The sequence below is a fragment of the Meles meles genome, chromosome 17 (assembly GCF_922984935.1).
Source record: "Meles meles chromosome 17, mMelMel3.1 paternal haplotype, whole genome shotgun sequence".
Taxonomy (NCBI): Eukaryota; Metazoa; Chordata; class Mammalia; order Carnivora; family Mustelidae; genus Meles; species Meles meles.
In genome coordinates, this window is record NC_060082.1 from 5572484 (window position 1) to 5588552 (window position 16069).

Consider the following 16069-nt stretch of genomic DNA (forward strand, 5'->3'; position numbering starts at 1 on the left):
AGCGCCAAGTGCCAGGGTGGACGACTAAGGAATCGCCCGGGTCAGGTCCATGCCTGTCCTATTTCCTGCTCTGCCGGGAGCCGGGATTTCCTGTGGTATCTGCATCACAGCAGACACGGTCCCGCCTCGGATTCCGCAGCCCCAGCAGCGTGGGTCCTGCGATCCCGCCCCGGCCAAGCTGGGTAAGACTCAGCCCCGCACAGCGACTGAAACCGTCCACTATGTTTCCGCCTCTCTTGCACGGTTGGATCTGCTCCCTAACCCCGGGAGGAAGATCTGACTCTTTGAAATTAATGAACCTGTCCAAGGGCATCTTGCAAGGGACAGACTGAGCTCTCTTTGTCCCCACACATCTTGTCGCATGAGAGAAAAACAGAAACTGGGGAAGAAAGGGAAGAACGTCACTCTGCGTGGCGAGGGCCTTGGAGGCCAGACGGAAGACTGGTCGATACCCGGAGGAAATTGGAGCCCGGTCCGGTGCCTGGGAAGCAGCGATTTCAGAGGAGCTCTGAGCAATGAGCCAGGGTACAGAGGTAACTGCTTCAAGTGTGGAGTGGGAACAAACTTACTGGAAAATGCCTCCTCTTCTTTGTGCTCCACGTTGGTATTGTGAGTCTCCCACATCAGCCCAGCCTGATTTCCATCCCATTTTGATTTAGTCCGGGAGACCCGTCTGGCCACGAGCTGGCCATCATGTCTATGAGTTTCCGATCTGACCACCCAGCCAGTTCTATAAGGGGAGAGGCTCGGAATGGCCCCCAGCCAGGGGGCCTAGGTGAGAGATTTTAAATGGAAGGAGGGTTTGAGCACTTTTGGGGAAGAAGAGCAAATTCATATATTTTCTGTAGGATGGGGGGTAGCATGGTATTCCCCTGGCTCAGAAGGGAAGCCAGGGTCTCAGGTGACACCTTTGGGTTCATTTATGGGAAGCCTTCTCCTCTTCATAGAATGATTGAGAGGAAGTTCTGGAGGTGGGGGTGCCTCCTTTTCTGTGACCTCCAGTAGTCTATGGACTCAGTTTATGAAACTTTCCTGCCTTTCACTGTCCCTTGTGCAGTGCACAGGCTCAGCCTCTGTGCCGAGCAGATCCCAGGCTGGGGGAAGATGATTTGGGCATGAAGAAGAATCATAGACACCACTCCCCTATTGTTTCCACCAGCTGTCTCTTCATCCCTCCCTCCATTCCGCACGCCAAACCCCTCTCCTAGCAGGAGCAGGCCTCTTGGTCCTCCCCTTACCGATACCCGTACTTCTCCCAGTCCTCCAAAGCACCAGGTTCACACCTGACTTCTTCAATATTTATTGTAGAAAACAAGGAGCGTGTGGGGGAGAGCGCTCGAGGCTGGACCCGTGGGTGTTCTAGTGGCCAGCTGGGGATAGAAGACAATGGTCTGGATGCCTCACTGGGTTGCAGGCTGTGTTTTGAGGTCCATGAAATTGCTCAAGAAGTTGATCAGATCAGTTCCGGCCTTCTTGACCAGGGGCGTTAGCTGCTCCTGTGTCTTCTCAAAATAAGCCCTGTGTAATCAAAGGATTGGACGTCAGTGTGAGAGACCCTAGGCACTGGCAGGGGACCCGCTGGTGCTGGGGGGTGAGACCCGCTGGTGCTGGGGGGTGAGACCCAGCTCCCGAGACCCTAGGGCCTGGGCCATCCTCTTATGGTAACGCTCCCAGAAGGGGAAGCAAGCCCTCCATCGGGTAGAGGAACAGACCCTAGAGATAAAAATTCAAAGCCTAGCTCCTGCTGGCCCTATCTGTCCAAGAGGCCTGTGGGATCTACGAGGTGGTGAAAGAATTTGTCTTTCCAACTTAAACCTCATCCTCTCTAACCCCTACCCTTGAGCTCCAGCAATCTCCCATCTTCCCTTCTTTCTCTCTAAAGCTCCCTGGTTCCCGATCCCCTTTCTTTCTTTCTTCTCTTCTCTTTTCTTTTTTAAAATATTTTATTTTTTAGCAATCTCTGCACCCAACGTGGGGCCCAAACTCACAACCCGGAGATCAAGATTCGCACGCTCCACTGATGGCGCCAGCCAGGTGCGCCCCCTGAGCCCCTTTCACTGAGACTTACTTGGCCTGGGCCTGAAGCTCTGGGCCCTTGGCCTTCTCCACCAGGTCCTTGCCATAGTCGGTCACCGTCTGGAAGTACCGAGAGACCAGGCTCTGCAGATTCGGCTCCTCCGCCTGTCTCCTAACAAGAGCCCCTGCGCACACACGCACACAACACACACAGAGCTCATCAGCTGGGTCCCCAGCCCCCACTCCCAGCCCCCTCTCCAAACAGGTACCCAGCTCCAGTCTCTGGATGAGCTTTCCGGACTTTTGAGAGGGAGTGATCTTGCTCTGGAGCATTCAGTGCTCCTTGCTGGGAGCACCGACAGATGGGAAGCCAGGAACTCTAGCACCTTCTCCTTCTTGGGACCCCTTTCCATACGACACCCACCTTCAAGGCTACAGACGGCGAGGAGCAGCACAGTCAGAGCAAGCAGCTTCATGGCGGTAACAGTGGGGATGGTGGCCTGGAAGCAGTTGGGAGTCAGGGAGGAATGAGTTTCAGCACCTCCCCAGAGACCCCTACCTAGGTGCCCATTCCGACCAGGTTCCCTCCCTTCCCACAGTTAAAACCCTATCCTCTCTGGATCCTGGCCACACCGCTCGCTTCCTTACCCTACCTGGTCAGCGTCTCTGTCCTTGCTGTCTGTGTCTGGCCTGGCCGGGGAGATGGGGCTATATACATTTCTGCTTCCCCACCCCCCTGTCAGGTGATAAGGACTGTGGAAGGGCCCCATAGGACAGGGGCCATGTTGGAGTAAACAAGCTGAAGAAATGGGGGAGGAGAGGACAAGAATGTGGGGGATCATGGTGATGAGGCGGGACGCAGGGGTGTGGGTCTTAGTGGGCAGAGGCCAAGGGGGCATTCTTCCAGCTTACTGACACTTACTCTTTCGGGGTCTGGGGCTGGCGCTCTTGGGATTTGAATGCTGCAGGAAGCAGGATTCCTAGTTTTCTTCCGGAAAGCCCTGACATATCAAACCCTCAGTCCTTGGTAACTTTGTCCCACTGTGGCCAGATTTCATCTCCCCAGCCCGACCCCCTTCACTGCAGCTTGGCAGAGAGGTATCGGGGAACAGAAGGAAGGGGAAAGGAATGAAATCGGGGGCAGGGGGCAGGCAAATGAGGATTAGGAGAATAAGGGTTAGGGTCAGAGGGCAAGTGTGATTGAGTCTGTCCTCCTTTCAGTTAATGTGTAATGAGATGAGGGAGGAAACACAAGAGCCCAGAATAACCCTCTTGAGTGCTGATAAATGCGTAGACCCTACCTCCAATAAAACAAATTCAGAAAGTAGCCTCTGCCTTCCCCTTCCCATACGGTGGGCCCTGGCAAGAAAGGAAGTGAATGAGAGTCTTCTACCAAGGATAAAGGCTGAAGTTCCCTGGTCACTGGATTACCTTGTCATTCTAAGGTGATGGTCAGCCAGTGTGAGTCAGCGGGGCCAGAGCATCCCTCTGACGGAGGCAGCAGCCCCTGCGCCAGCTCTGCCTGTGAGGGAGGACAAAGGTACATCCCCGAAGCCCAAGGCATTTGCGTGAAATCAGCTAAACAGATATCCGAAGCATTTGTATCTTTTACCCTTTTGCCCTCAAAGTGTACATAGAACATCCTCTTTTTTTTTTTAAGATTTGATTTATTTGACAGAGAGAGAGAGAAAGAGATCACATGTAGAAAGAGAGCAGGCAGAAGCAGGCCTCCTACTGAGCAGAGAGCCTGATGCGGAGCTCAATCCCAGGACCCTGGGACCATGACCTGAGCCAAAGGTAGAGGCTCAACCCACTGAGCCACCCAGGCGCCCCATACATAGAACATTCTGGAGAAGCGGAGATGGGGGTGTGAGGGCTAGTGAGGGCAGTGGCCCCGGGCCCAAAAAAATCTTACTCCATCTTCAATTATTCCCCTGGAGTGCTTAGTATTTGAAGGACACCCCCACTGACCGTCCCTGGTTCTGGAGTGCAGTGCGTTTGGGGGCCAGAGTCCATATTCCCAGATTTTATTTGCCTGAGCAATGCAGGAAAGGATAGCTAATGGGGGCAGTTGCTTCACGGAATCATCCTGCTAGAACTAAGGCTGCAATTCCTCTCACCCACTCCCAATCCACCAAGAGAACTAGAAGGTGAACTTGGAAAGATGTAGACCTCCGCGTCTCCATGGGGAGGGCTGTACCTGCGGGTAGTGCCCATCTGGAGGTGTGTGCTGTGTACTGTGGGGGGCTGTGAGGAGTCCCTAAGGGGTTCGAGGTAGGGGCACTAGGAGCCATAAGAACCAGGGTTCCAATGCAGTATTCACAATCATTCCCTCTGCCATCCTTTACAAAACGGAGGTTTCCAGGCTGTCCCGCGAAAGGAGTTGCAGCGGCCCAGGATCCAAGAGGCTCCCTCTGGCGTCTAGCAGGTTCCCAGCGACTTCCCGACCTTGTAGCTGCCGGGCGATCTCAGGCCATCTACCAATCAAGCCCCGCCCGCCTCTGCAGTGCCTGGGTTGGAGCTCTCCGGACCCGACTCTGCCACTCCTTTGCTTCCTCCTCTCCCATTGGCCCCTGGGAGAAGGAGGCAGCTTTTTTTTTTTTTTTTCCATCTTCTGGGCGGGGCCCAATCAAGGGAGGGTCGGGTCTTTGATGTCTTTTTTTGCCCGATTCCAAGATGGCGCTCATGACCACGCTGAGAATGCAGCGTGAAGCCGCAGTCCTGCCATTACTCAAGATGGTTGCCCCCATCAAGATGACCGGGGTGTGCCGGGGGAAAAGGGGCAGCATGATAGTCTGAGACGGTAAGGACTATTGCTTCATTGCCAGTCTCGCCTTGGGATCTAGGAATGAAGAACAGGAAGACTGGGAAGCTGGGTGAGGTCTGTGATGGGAGCTAGGATTAGATAATGGGGGAGAGGACGGGGTGACAGGTGGGGTGAAGAATCAAAAAGATGGGACGGGAGTGTGCCTGGGGTTCAATCTCCCCACCGGTGCCCTCTCCCTGCTCTTCCTCTTCCAGGTCTAGCATCGGACCATGTGGAAGTTTCTGGGACTGGGGAGTCGGATGATGGGGGGTGGGACCCGTGCGGGGTAGAGGGAGCAATAGCGTCCTTTCTCAGGCTAACCCGGGCCCTTCCCCTGTTCTCTGGACTGAAATGGGGAACACACTGGGCCTGGCACCGATGGGGGCTTTGCCCCGCCGGAGCCCCCGTCGAGAGGAGCCTCTGCCCAACCCTGGGAGCTTCGATGAGCTGCACCGGCTATGCAAAGGTGAGAACTTGGCATTGGGTGTCTCACATTGAAGGGGCAGAGGAGGGGAGGGTCTCGAATGCGGGGTGTCCCGTGATGGGAGCAGGAAAGGGGAGAACCCAGCTGGGGCATCCAGCCTCAGGGAGGATCAGGTGCCCACATGGAGTGGAACATTCCGTGGTAGGACTTGAAAGGAGGTCAGCTCCTCCAAAGTGCTTTCAATGGGACTGAAAGGGGAGACTACTTCTTGGGGTAGGGGTTCCTTGTCTGTGCTTATTCCTCCGCTTCCCCTCCCCTCCACCCCTTCAGATGTGTTCCCAGCACAGATGGAGGGAGTGAAGCTCGTTGTCAACAAGGTTCTGAGCAGCCATTTCCAGGTGCTCCCACTTCTCCGGCCCTCCTCAAGATCCTCCCTGCCTATCCGCGGATACTCTCCTCCTTGCCTTTGCACTCAAGCCTTAACCAGGCTCTGTGGGACACATGAGGGAGGATGTGGGGCTCTCTTCACTTCCCTCGCCTGTGGGACTTGTTGCTTTTAGTTTCGGTGACCCTCTGTGTATGTCGGAATCTTGTAAGGCCTTCTGGATGGGGAGAAGAAGACGGGTGGAACGGGGCTTGAGGCGGTGGGAACATTTTCCTCCCCCGACTTCTCTTTCGTCAGGTGGCTCACACCGTGCACATGAGTGCCCTGGGCTTGCCGGGCTATCATCTCCATGCGGCCTACGCCGGAGACTGGCAACTTAGCCCCGCCGAGGTGAGTAGTCCTCACGCCGGGGTCGTCTCCCTAAAAGCCCACCCAGATCTCAGGTCTCGCGGAGGAGGACAGGAGTGTGTCATGGGGAAAAGCCCACCCAGGACTCGGGACTAGAGGAGGAGGGAAGGAGTGTGTTACCCGGGAGAATGCCCAGGGCGCCTGCCCCTGTGTTTCCTCCGACGGGAGGGGCGGGGGACATTTGGGTGAGGAGCCGGAGTCTGTCTCTGTGGCTCCACTAGGGGGCGCCGGGTACCGCTGGAGAAATCCTGGACGGTCGGCTGGACGCTGAGCGCGCCCCCAGCCCAGGCGCGCTGTGTGCCCTGGTCCACAGGTGTTCCCCACGGTGGTGGGCGATATGGACAGCAGTGGCAGCCTCAACGCCCAGGTCCTGCTCCTCCTGGCAGAGCGGCTCCGAGCCAAGGCTGTCTTCCAGGTGAGCCATGGCTCCTGCGGCCGTCCGCGTTTCCCCTTTCTCCCTGAGTGTGCGGCGCTGGGGGGCTCCGGGGAGAGGAGCGGGGCCGGAGTGATCGACGGGGTGGGAGGGCAAGGCTCGACGCCTGGTTCTGCCTACCCAGACGCAGCAAGCCAAGTTCCTGACGTGGCAGTTCGATGGCGAGTACCGGGGAGACGACTACACAGCCACGCTGACCCTAGGGAATCCTGACCTGATCGGGGAATCGGGTGAGGATGGGGGACGGGTGCTTTGTGTCTCGGCTGCTCACTGGCTCATGTTGGCCCTGCCTCCTCCTCGCCTGTACAGCGGAGGCGTTAGGAAGTGCTTGGGCAGGCTGGGGTAGGGCAGCAGGCCTGGAGGCTGTCCCCATCACTGACTCCCCGTGTCCCTGCTACCCCACAGTGATCATGGTGGCTCACTTCCTGCAGAGCCTCACCCATCGGCTGGTGCTGGGAGGAGAGCTGGTTTATCACCGGCGGCCAGGCGAGGAGGGCGCCATCCTGACCCTGGCCGGGAAGTACTCGGGTACGGGGTGAGGAGGAGTAGTGACAGGGAGGGGACATTCTGAACTCGGCGAGGGTTGCTGGCCTGTGTCCTGCTACGGTAACGCTCCTTGTCTCCTGCGTTTTGGTTTTTACAGCGGTGCACTGGGTAGCCACACTGAATGTGGGGTCAGGTGGGGCCCACGCGAGTTATTACCACAGGGCAAATGAACAGGTGAGGCTACCCATGCCATTCCCCCACCCCGGCAAGTCAGCCGTGAACTTGCACCCCTGCGACCTCCACAGGCCCCGCTGCCTCGCGATTCTACCCCCCGCCCCCATGCCACACAGATGCTTCACGCACACCTCGGTCCCACCGAGCCCCATCAGGACGCCTCTGGTCCTCACTGACACCGATCCTTCTCCCATCTTTGCCTGTGGTTCTCAGGTCCAGGTTGGAGTGGAATTTGAGGCCAACACAAGGCTACAAGACACAACCTTCTCCTTCGGTTACCACCTGACTCTGCCCCAGGCCAACATGGTGTTTAGAGGTGAGGGTTATTAGGATGGCGTTCGGAGGTGCCGAGGGACCAGGGGGACAGAGGGAGGAGACAAGCGTCCTTCCGACCTTGCTCCTGACCCCCATCTCCAAGCCTGTGAAACAACCTCGTGCGTATCCTGTGTTCTCTAACAGGCTTGGTGGACAGTAACTGGTGTGTGGGTGCTGTGCTGGAGAAGAAGATGCCCCCCTTGCCCGTCACCCTGGCCCTCGGAGCCTTCCTCAATCACTGGCGCAACAGATTCCACTGTGGCTTCAGCATCACTGTGGGCTGAGGTGCTCCCGGAGCCCGCCCCCCACAGACGCTGGAACCTCCGAGGCAGGTGCCCTAGGGCCAGAGACTAGGCCCCCTCTCCAGAGCCCACCTTGCTGGGCGACCTCTGGGTCCCAGGAGCAGAGCGGGGGACAGGACCATGCCCTCCTCAGAACTGGAGCCGCCACGGGGCAGCTGCTGGGGCTGTGGTGTGTGGCCCCCACCTCTGCCACCGGCTCCAGGGTCTTCTTCCCATGCTCTTGTGGCTCTGGACTAAGGGAGGAGGATTAAGGGGTGTGTCTGGCTGACTTTTCTCCCCTCACGTCCCCCTTCTTCGTTTTCCTATCGATTAAAGCTTCTAGCTTCTTCCTCTTCAGAGCAGAACAGGCTGCATGGGATTAGCTCCCTGTCCTGCTTTCCATCCCGGAGTCTAGGGCTGGGAGAGAAGAGCTGAAGGGCTACATCTTTGACCTCAGAAATCGCCTCCCCCCCAATGCCCAGAAGGAGCTTCTTTACCTCTTAGCCCTGAGGCTTCCTCCTTCCCATCTTCCGTGCTCCCAGAGAACAGCTCCGTCCCTGTGGTCACCCCCCACCAACCCCAAGACTGCATGAAGAGGTAGTTACTGCTTTAGTCTTTCATTGCAACCACTGGGCTCCCTCCCTACCGGTCCCAACCTCTGGCCTCAGCATTTTCCCCCTTCCAGTCCAACGTGTGCAGATGGGCTGTGGCAGGAGGCAACCGGGGCCTCAGCTGCAGATCTCCTGGAGCAGCGGCATCATGGCGGACAGGCCCTGGATGTGCTGGATTTGGTACCCGTATGCGTTGTTAATGCTCCGGAGCTCAGCCAACAGGCCCAGCAGCTTCGCGTACAGAAACCTTTGGAGGAGGTAGTGGGGTCACCAGGGAAAGAGGAAAATAAGGCAGCTGAGAGTCTTGTCTTGAGGTCCTGCTCCCCTGAACTCTCCCTCCGTGAAGCTAGGTCTGAACACTCCAGAAAACCATGCTCTGGTATGACAAATCAGCAAAAATTCCCAAGGCCCCGAGGTCTCCTCTCACCATGGCCTTCTTGGATCCAGAGGTCTGAGGGCCAAGTGTGAAGAAAGCCCCAGACTTGGTCAGAACTGCAGCTCTGTGGAATCTATGGATCTGGCCTTCTAGAGCAGGTTCTAGAAGGTGGGTGTGTTCTGTGGTCTAAAGCGTCCCTCTTCCGGCCGAACTGGCTCATTGAGGAACCCACGAGAACACGCGGAGCCTACCTCAGAGCCTGGATAGAGCATGGACGGCTGAGCCAGAGCCTGGCTTTGCCCAGGAATCTGAGTGACCATGATAACTTTAAGGGAGGATGAAAAAGTAAAGGAAGGGGCCAATGGAGAGGAAGGGAAGGGCCAAGGACAGGGCGCGAACGAGAAGCCTGGAGTGGACGGGTAAGGTGATGGGTGTCATCTATCTCAGGAATGCTATCATACAGAGCCTGCGAGCTACGACTTTGCATCTCTACTGAATAAAAAAAAAAAATCTGGAAAAAATCAGATGAAACAGCAGTAGGAGCGATTCGGATGCCAGACCCATCTGAGGTGCGAGGGAAGGACTCGGTGCCCCCAAGGAACCTGGTTTCCCAGAGGAGAGGACAGCAAAAGCGTTCCCCTGAGCTCAGTGTTTCCCTTGTCTTCCTGCCTGCCCAGTGCAGCCTCCGAGCCCCCAGGCTCCCGCATACCGATCCCCAGGCCTTGGTGGCTGCGCTTTGATGTAGCTCTGCAGGGTCAGTGCGGTCACCTCTTGTAGACGGTCGATCTCCTCCCTCCGGGTAACCCCAGGCCTGTCTGGAAGACAGCCGGTGGGAAGGATGGGTGGGGGTGGGCAGGGATTCCCGGGGAGGAGCAGAAGCTTCCGGGCTTTGGGGGATGCTCACCAGGAGAGAAGAGGGCCATGGCGGCCATGAGCACATACTCGGGCTCCTGGAGCTGGAGTCGCCTCAGTGTCGCATGAAAGCGAAGGAGCAACTCTAAAAAGTCTTCCCGGAACCCCGCTGTGGGAGATGCTGGTTTTAGGATCCTCCCGGTCACCCCGCCACCCCGCCACCCGGCTCCAGCCCCCCTCACCATGGACGCCGTCTTCCAGCGTGTAGCAGAGCGGCCCGCAGAGGAAGTTTTGTGTTTGGAGACAGAACGTGGTATTGAGTGCGATGTGGCAGATTTCGACGGCTGCTCCCTTGAGCAGGGAGATCTGGTCCTCCATGGGCAGGGAGCTGCGGGGAGCAGGCAAGAGCCTTTTAGAGACGGAGAGGGGCTCCCAGTTCTGGCTGAGATGCTTAAGACCAAAGGAGGGAATTCAAGACCCCGTGCTTGGAAGGGCAGCAGGAGGGGTTCGCGGGTCAGGCACTGCTGGGGTGTGTGTGTGTGTGTGTGTGTGTGTGTGTGTGTGTGTGTGTGTGGTTATAATTTATTGGAGTGTTTTCCTCCCGGAAGGTAAGGGGAGGTCACATACCGGAAGAGAGGCACGTCCTTGGTGAACTTGATGACTTGCTGTACCATGAAAGTGTTGACCTCCGCGAAGTGCATGAGCAGGGGCAGTTCGGGGACCTGGACGGGCAGGCGCTTGTGATGGATGAACAGATGAGCAGGAGGCTGCGGAGATCGGGGCCTGAGTGAGTGGCCCTGGTCCCAGGGGTCTCTCCAGCCCTGTTCTGGAAGGGCTTCCGGGCCGAGGAGCCTGGGGACGCTGGGGTTCTGGTGAAGCCTCCTCCTCTGTCTTGGGGCGTGGCACACCGCTGCCCCCTCCCTCCGGGCAGCCTCCTCGGGTGCCCTTCTGGGTGCCCAAAGTCCATACAAAGGCTCACCCTGAACCGCACGAACTGGTTGAACATGGTGCCCACGTGGCGGCTGTGTGCCCCAAGGAGGGTCTGCACCAGCAACTCCTGCTCCTTGCTCAGCTGCGCGGGGACTTGGCGGGCCCGCCGCTGGGCCTGCTTCGCCCGCCGCGCTGCCAGGGCTTCTGCCGACAGGATCACTGTGCCCGGGGAAGATGAAGGACGATGCCGCTGAGGTCCACAGGGGGCATCACTGTCTCTGCCAGTCCGCACCCTCACCCTCTGTCTGGGAGCCCTTGGGCCCCGGGCCCCGTGATGAAGGATGTGGGGAGGGAGCGGCGTTCCTGGGGTCTCCTTGGGCTTGGCTGGAGTCCTAGAGGCCCCAGTGGTAGGAGATCCCTGCCCCTCTCCCCAGCCCCGCAGGCCCCGCTGGGGAAAACAAGGCACCACTGTGTGGTGGGGAGGGTGGAAAATACAGTGGTCACAGTGAAGGGAGATGTTTGGCTTCTGGACGACCACCGAAGAGGGAGAGCTCTTGGTTCCTAAAGCATCACCTTCTGTTTACATAGCCCTAAACGGCAAGGGTTCCGAGGTTAAATCTCACTGGATGAAACAGCCCAGTGGGTAGAGGGTAGACAGGCCAGGTGTTATTATCCAGATTTTTCAGACACATAAACAGGCTGGCGTTCCGGTGGCAGGTCCAAGGTCACAAAACACTAAAGTGAGGCAAGCCAAGATTTTTGACCCCTGTGGTATGCACCGGCCCGTATTGAAGAGTAGCGCGCTATCAGCGGAAAGCAAGGGCTTGGGAGTCAGAAGAGGCTACACGTGGACACTGTAACTTTGTAGCCGAGTGAGCTCCAGTGACATCGTCTGTTGGGAGCAAAGCTTCATTACGGGGCACAGAGAAACGGCACGTGATGATTCCTTCAACAGTTACCGCGTACCTACTAGGTGACATGCCTACCAGGTGACATGCTATGTGTGAGACACACAGAAGTCAAGCCCTACGGATATCTAGGAAAGCATTCTGGGTGGAGGGGATGACAAGGACAAACGTCCCGAGGGGTGTTGCTGGGTGTGCCTGATGGCGCTGAAATCAGTGTGGCGGGAGTGAGGGGGCAAGGCGGGAAGGTCAGGAGATAAAATCCGGGAGGCTGTCTGTTGGAGCTAGACCAGGAGATCTTGGACTATGAGAGAGCTGAGGAGCAGAATAGAAACATCATCTGACTTATTTCCAAAATCTTACTCTTCTTGTGGGGAGAATACGCTTTGGGAGCGAGGGCAAAGCAGAGCGACCTCATCCGTGGATTCTGGTGTCGGTAGGGGGCCAACTCACTTTCCTTCTTCATGCCAGCGTCTAGGCATTTCTGCAACCGGCAGGCTGGGCAGTGGCGTCGCTGGGCCTTGTTGACCTTACATCTTCCAGCAAAGGGGCAGGTGAGACCAATGCTTTTGTTGACTGTTCGTCTGTGAGAGATGGAGACTTTCGGGAGAGCGGTCACGGATGGCAGTGAACAGGTGGCTACGTGAGGGGCTGAGATGACACGGTCTAGAAGGATCTGTGGGGACGTGGGCTAATCTGAGCTGTGCCCAAGGGTCCCTAAGGGTGGGTAGGGTATAAGCTATCTCAAGCACAGGGCACAGGATCCCTGACTTGGTGTTCGCAGGTAGTGGGTAAGGGGCTGTGTCCACAGGACAACAGCCTTGCCTCTATTATTCTATCATCGATTTAGGCAATGTCGAGGTTGACGAGATGTACCACGCTAGCCACAGGGCAGTTAGCCTCCGAGAGGCAGGAGTAACGTAGATGGACAAGCTCAGGCATGTGGCACGGCTTAGAGGCTGCCCAGTGGGGAGTTTGGGAAGTGGTTTCTCCTGGGGCGGGGGGCTCTTACCTGAAGAAGCCCTTGCAACCCTCACAGGTCAGAGCATGGAAATGATAGCCTGTGGCTCGGTCCCCGCACACCACACAGCTCCTCGGCCCATCCTCCGCACTGGCCATGGCTTCAGATGTTGCGGTGGCTGTCGCAGGCCCCTGGATGTGGGAAGGGTCAGCACCCTGGACACTCTTCTCCCCCTTCTGGGGGACCTCTTCCCGACCCTCTGCATTATCTGCACCTTGTTGCTTTTAGTCTCTGGCCCCCAACAGATCCCTACCTGCCATTCCTAGGCCTGTCACCCGCAGGCCAGGGGATCTGGTGTGGGCTGCCCCTCCCCAGACCGCCACTCTGCCCTGCTTTTCCCCTTGGTCTCTGGAGCTGCCAGCGTTTGCCGTCAGGGATTATGACCCTCCGTACCTGGAAAACAAGGAACTTCTGCTATGTGTGGACTGCGGTTGGTCTCTGTGACTACATAGATAGGGCACAGACTCTGGACCCAGGACAAAGGCCCGGGTGGGAGGAGTTCCCAGCATGCTCATGGGGTAGGTTGCTGGCACCTGAGGAGGGACCCCGTGCGGGAGAGACCTCACGACTAGAAGCTGCTGCACATCACACCCAGAGGGGTCTTCCCTACCGCTAAGCTCCAGGCTGGACCTGTAAGCCTCCTTCGAACCTGGATCTTGGACAAGCTGGGAAGAGAGAGGAGAGACAGAACAAGCTTTTTCACCTGCAGTATGACATAGTAAAAGAACAGGCATACCAATTGCACGAGGCTCCCAAAAGGAAGATTCTTAAAAACAGACTGGGGCCAGGTGCTCCGGTGGCTCAGTGGGTTAAGCGTCTGCCTTCGGCTCGGGTCATGATCTCAGGGTCCTGGGATCGAGCCCCTGTGGGGCTCCCTGCTCAGTGAGAAGCCTGCCTCCCCCTCTCCCTCTGTCCCTCCCACCATTTGTGCTCGCTCTCCCTCTCAAGTAAATTAAAAAATCTTAAGAGAGAGAGAGAGAAAGAGAGACTGGGGTCTGATTAAGAGCTCAAGCGAAGAGCTAGTGAGAGCTACACTTCCCAGCCGGGAGGGAAGCGATGAGATGAGGTGGCCTCTTACAGATTAGAGGTGGATTGATTGGAGGGCTCTGGCCCCGAGCTGGCTTCATGGGCATGTGACCTGTGCAGTCACATAGGACCCTGGCCTCAGAGGGATCTTGGGTTTGGTTTAATTCTCTGTCATCGCTGTCTTGAAATTCTCCATGATTTTTTTAAAAGATTTTATTTATTTATTTGACAGAGAAAGATCACAAGTAGTGAGAGAGAGAGAGAGGGAGAGGAGGAAGCAGGCTCCCCGCCGAGCAGAGAGCCTGATGCGGGGCTCAATCCCAGGACCCTGAGATCATGACCTGAGCTGAAGGCAGAGGCTTAACCCACTGAGCCACCCAGGTGCGCTCTCTCCATGATTTTTGAACAAGGGAATCTGCACTTTCGTTTTTCAGTGGGCCCCACAAGTTATGTTCTTGGTCCTGTCTGGAGCCAAGATGAAAGACTTCCAATTAATAGGTTTAAGAATCACAAGTAGGAGTCTTCAGTAGGGTTGTCTAAGTGTTCCATCAACACAGCAGAATATTTCTGCAGGTGTGAAATGTGTGTGTGTGTGTGTGTGTGTGTGTGTGTGTGTGTGTGTGTGTGTGTGTATGTATTCTCCCAATATCTATGAACAGTAAAAGTAACTCAAAAGCTATGTGGATATTTTGGGAATGGACAATATGTTGGTTACATCTATGTTGGATAAATCTGGTATCATACACATGCTTTCTTTCTTTGGTTCTGTCTTTTTCTTCCATTAAGAGTTCAATTATAATTAACGTTGCCCTAAATTTGAGTTTAAAACCCACGCACAGGTTGGAGTAACTTAAACAGAGACCAAGGGAAGAGATGGAGCCTTGTTTAGGTCCCCAGAATGGATTGTGTAAACTATTACATTTTGCAGCAAGCAGAGTTCCAGAGAACACAGGTGCTAAGTTCTGGTTCTTGGGAGATGCTGAGCACATCTCGGTGTGTGCGTCTGTTGGTATGCTAGCCTGAGTGTGGCTGCGAGAATGCGTGCTAATTCATTTAATCAACAAATATTGACAGAATACCTACTCTGTGGTAGACAGGAGGGATGAAAACATGAACAAGATGCTCTTCTGGCCTTACGGAACCTCGGTGTGCTGGTGAGGAAGACAGACCTTCGCGCAGATATAAAGAAACATGATCAGATCAAGGATGGTGCTGTGCACAGAGCATATGGGACCACAGAGGAGGGGTACCTAATCCGCTTTGGCAGAAAGGTGTTGAGGAGGAGGCAGGAAAGGCTTCCTGGAGGAGTGACAACTGGTCTGATTTTGAAAGGATCATGAGGAGCTAGGTGAAAACAAAATGCAGTTCAGGCAGAGAGTGCAAGCTGAGAAAGTTCCAGAAGCCAGATACAAAAAGGTGTGTGTGAGGTCGAGCCACAAACAAGCCTCCTCTGCCGGAGCCCAGCGTTTTGGATTGGGGGTGGGAGGGGAGGATTCTGGGGAGGTGGGCTAGGAGGCTGAGCTGTGGGCAGGGACAGCTCATGGGGGAACCTCCTGTTTCCCATACTAAGCAGCCTTGAGTCCATCAGAAGGCTTTTGAAGAGGAAGCAGAGAAATGACATGAGCAGACCTATTCTGGGTAGATCGATCTTATTCTAAATATCTTGGGTCTCTGGCTGTTTGGAAGATGGATTTGATGGCGCTGGACCTGGGGCAAAGGGATCAGTAAGAGAGCTATTGGATAATGTCGTTGGGAGAAGATTACGCCCGACCTAGCACAGCGGGAGGCTGCAGAGGAAGAGAGGGTTTTCAGAAATACATGGGAGGTGCAGTCTTTGGAACTGGGTGGCTACTAGCGTGTGCTGAGGAAGAGGAAGAGGAGTCACAGATGACTCCAGGTTTCTAGCATGAGGGATTAAGAGGATCGGGTACCATCTCCTGGCGGAGAACTGACAGGAGGAGGGCGGTGTTCCGCATACACGCACCAGTTTATTAGCTGAATTCTCTCGGATGTCACACACGCATCTCAAATTTGGTAGGTCTTAAAATGGCGCTGTACAATACTTAAGGCACAAACAATGAAACAAAAAAAATATGCAAGTAGAACCGCATCAAACTAAAAAGCTTCTCCACAGCAAAAGAAACCATCAACAAAAAGAAAAGGCAACCTACAGAACGGGAGACAATATTTGCAAAGGACACACCCAGTAAGGAGTTCCTATCCATCCAAAGTATATAAGAAACTTAATAGCAAAAAGCAAAACCCAAAACCAACACCCCCCAATAATCCAATTAAAAAGGAACAAAGGACCTGAATAGGCTTCTCCCTCCCCAAATTTATTTATTTAATATTTAAATGGCCACAGGTACATGAAAAGGTACTCAGCATCACTAATCATCAGGGCAACGCAAATCAAAACGGCAGTGAGATACCACCTCGCACCAGTCAGAAGGGCCGTCATCAAAAAGACAAGAGGTAAAAAATGGTGGCGAGAATGTGAAGAAAGGGAACCCTTGTGTGTGGGAATGTAAATTCGCAGCCACCATGGAAAACAGTGTGG

The 16069-nt window shown here is 55.5% G+C and overlaps 3 protein-coding genes across 17 annotated transcripts; 1 reads left to right on the forward strand and 2 right to left on the reverse strand.

Annotated features, from left to right (window-relative positions):
• Positions 1-1322: 1322 nt before the first annotated feature.
• Positions 1323-3342, reverse strand: APOA2 (apolipoprotein A2). Its single transcript, XM_045983303.1, has 4 exons — positions 3318-3342; positions 2441-2516; positions 2069-2201; positions 1323-1518 (listed from the first exon to the last, which is right to left on the reverse strand). The coding sequence occupies exons 2-4, from the start codon at positions 2490-2492 to the stop codon at positions 1401-1403; spliced, it is 303 nt and encodes a 100-aa protein (XP_045839259.1). The 5' UTR covers positions 2493-2516; positions 3318-3342; the 3' UTR covers positions 1323-1400.
• A 416-nt stretch (positions 3343-3758) lies between these two features.
• Positions 3759-8145, forward strand: TOMM40L (translocase of outer mitochondrial membrane 40 like). 4 transcript variants are annotated; one of them, XM_045983077.1, is made up of 10 exons: positions 3759-4897; positions 5138-5288; positions 5577-5644; positions 5929-6021; positions 6353-6454; positions 6597-6702; positions 6878-7000; positions 7116-7192; positions 7406-7508; positions 7652-8145. In XM_045983077.1, exons 1-10 carry the CDS (start codon positions 4865-4867, stop codon positions 7789-7791), a joined length of 996 nt encoding a protein of 331 aa, XP_045839033.1. In that variant the 5' UTR covers positions 3759-4864; the 3' UTR covers positions 7792-8145. The 4 variants fall into 4 exon arrangements, with proteins under 4 accessions (XP_045839033.1, XP_045839036.1, XP_045839035.1 ...); XM_045983080.1 differs by having other exon boundaries at positions 3759-4819; XM_045983079.1 differs by having other exon boundaries at positions 3760-4897; positions 5038-5288.
• A 244-nt stretch (positions 8146-8389) lies between these two features.
• On the reverse strand, positions 8390-13312 carry NR1I3 (nuclear receptor subfamily 1 group I member 3). 12 transcript variants are annotated; one of them, XM_045983068.1, is made up of 10 exons: positions 13220-13312; positions 12737-12876; positions 12475-12614; positions 11826-12046; positions 10607-10776; positions 10255-10394; positions 9870-10015; positions 9680-9796; positions 9544-9586; positions 8390-8646 (listed from the first exon to the last, which is right to left on the reverse strand). In XM_045983068.1, exons 3-10 carry the CDS (start codon positions 12579-12581, stop codon positions 8517-8519), a joined length of 1074 nt encoding a protein of 357 aa, XP_045839024.1. In that variant the 5' UTR covers positions 12582-12614; positions 12737-12876; positions 13220-13312; the 3' UTR covers positions 8390-8516. The 12 variants fall into 12 exon arrangements, 11 of the variants coding, with proteins under 11 accessions (XP_045839024.1, XP_045839027.1, XP_045839025.1 ...); XM_045983071.1 differs by having other exon boundaries at positions 9544-9590; positions 13220-13308; XM_045983069.1 differs by having other exon boundaries at positions 9485-9590; positions 11916-12046; positions 13220-13235.
• Between the last annotated feature and the right edge of the window lie 2757 nt (positions 13313-16069).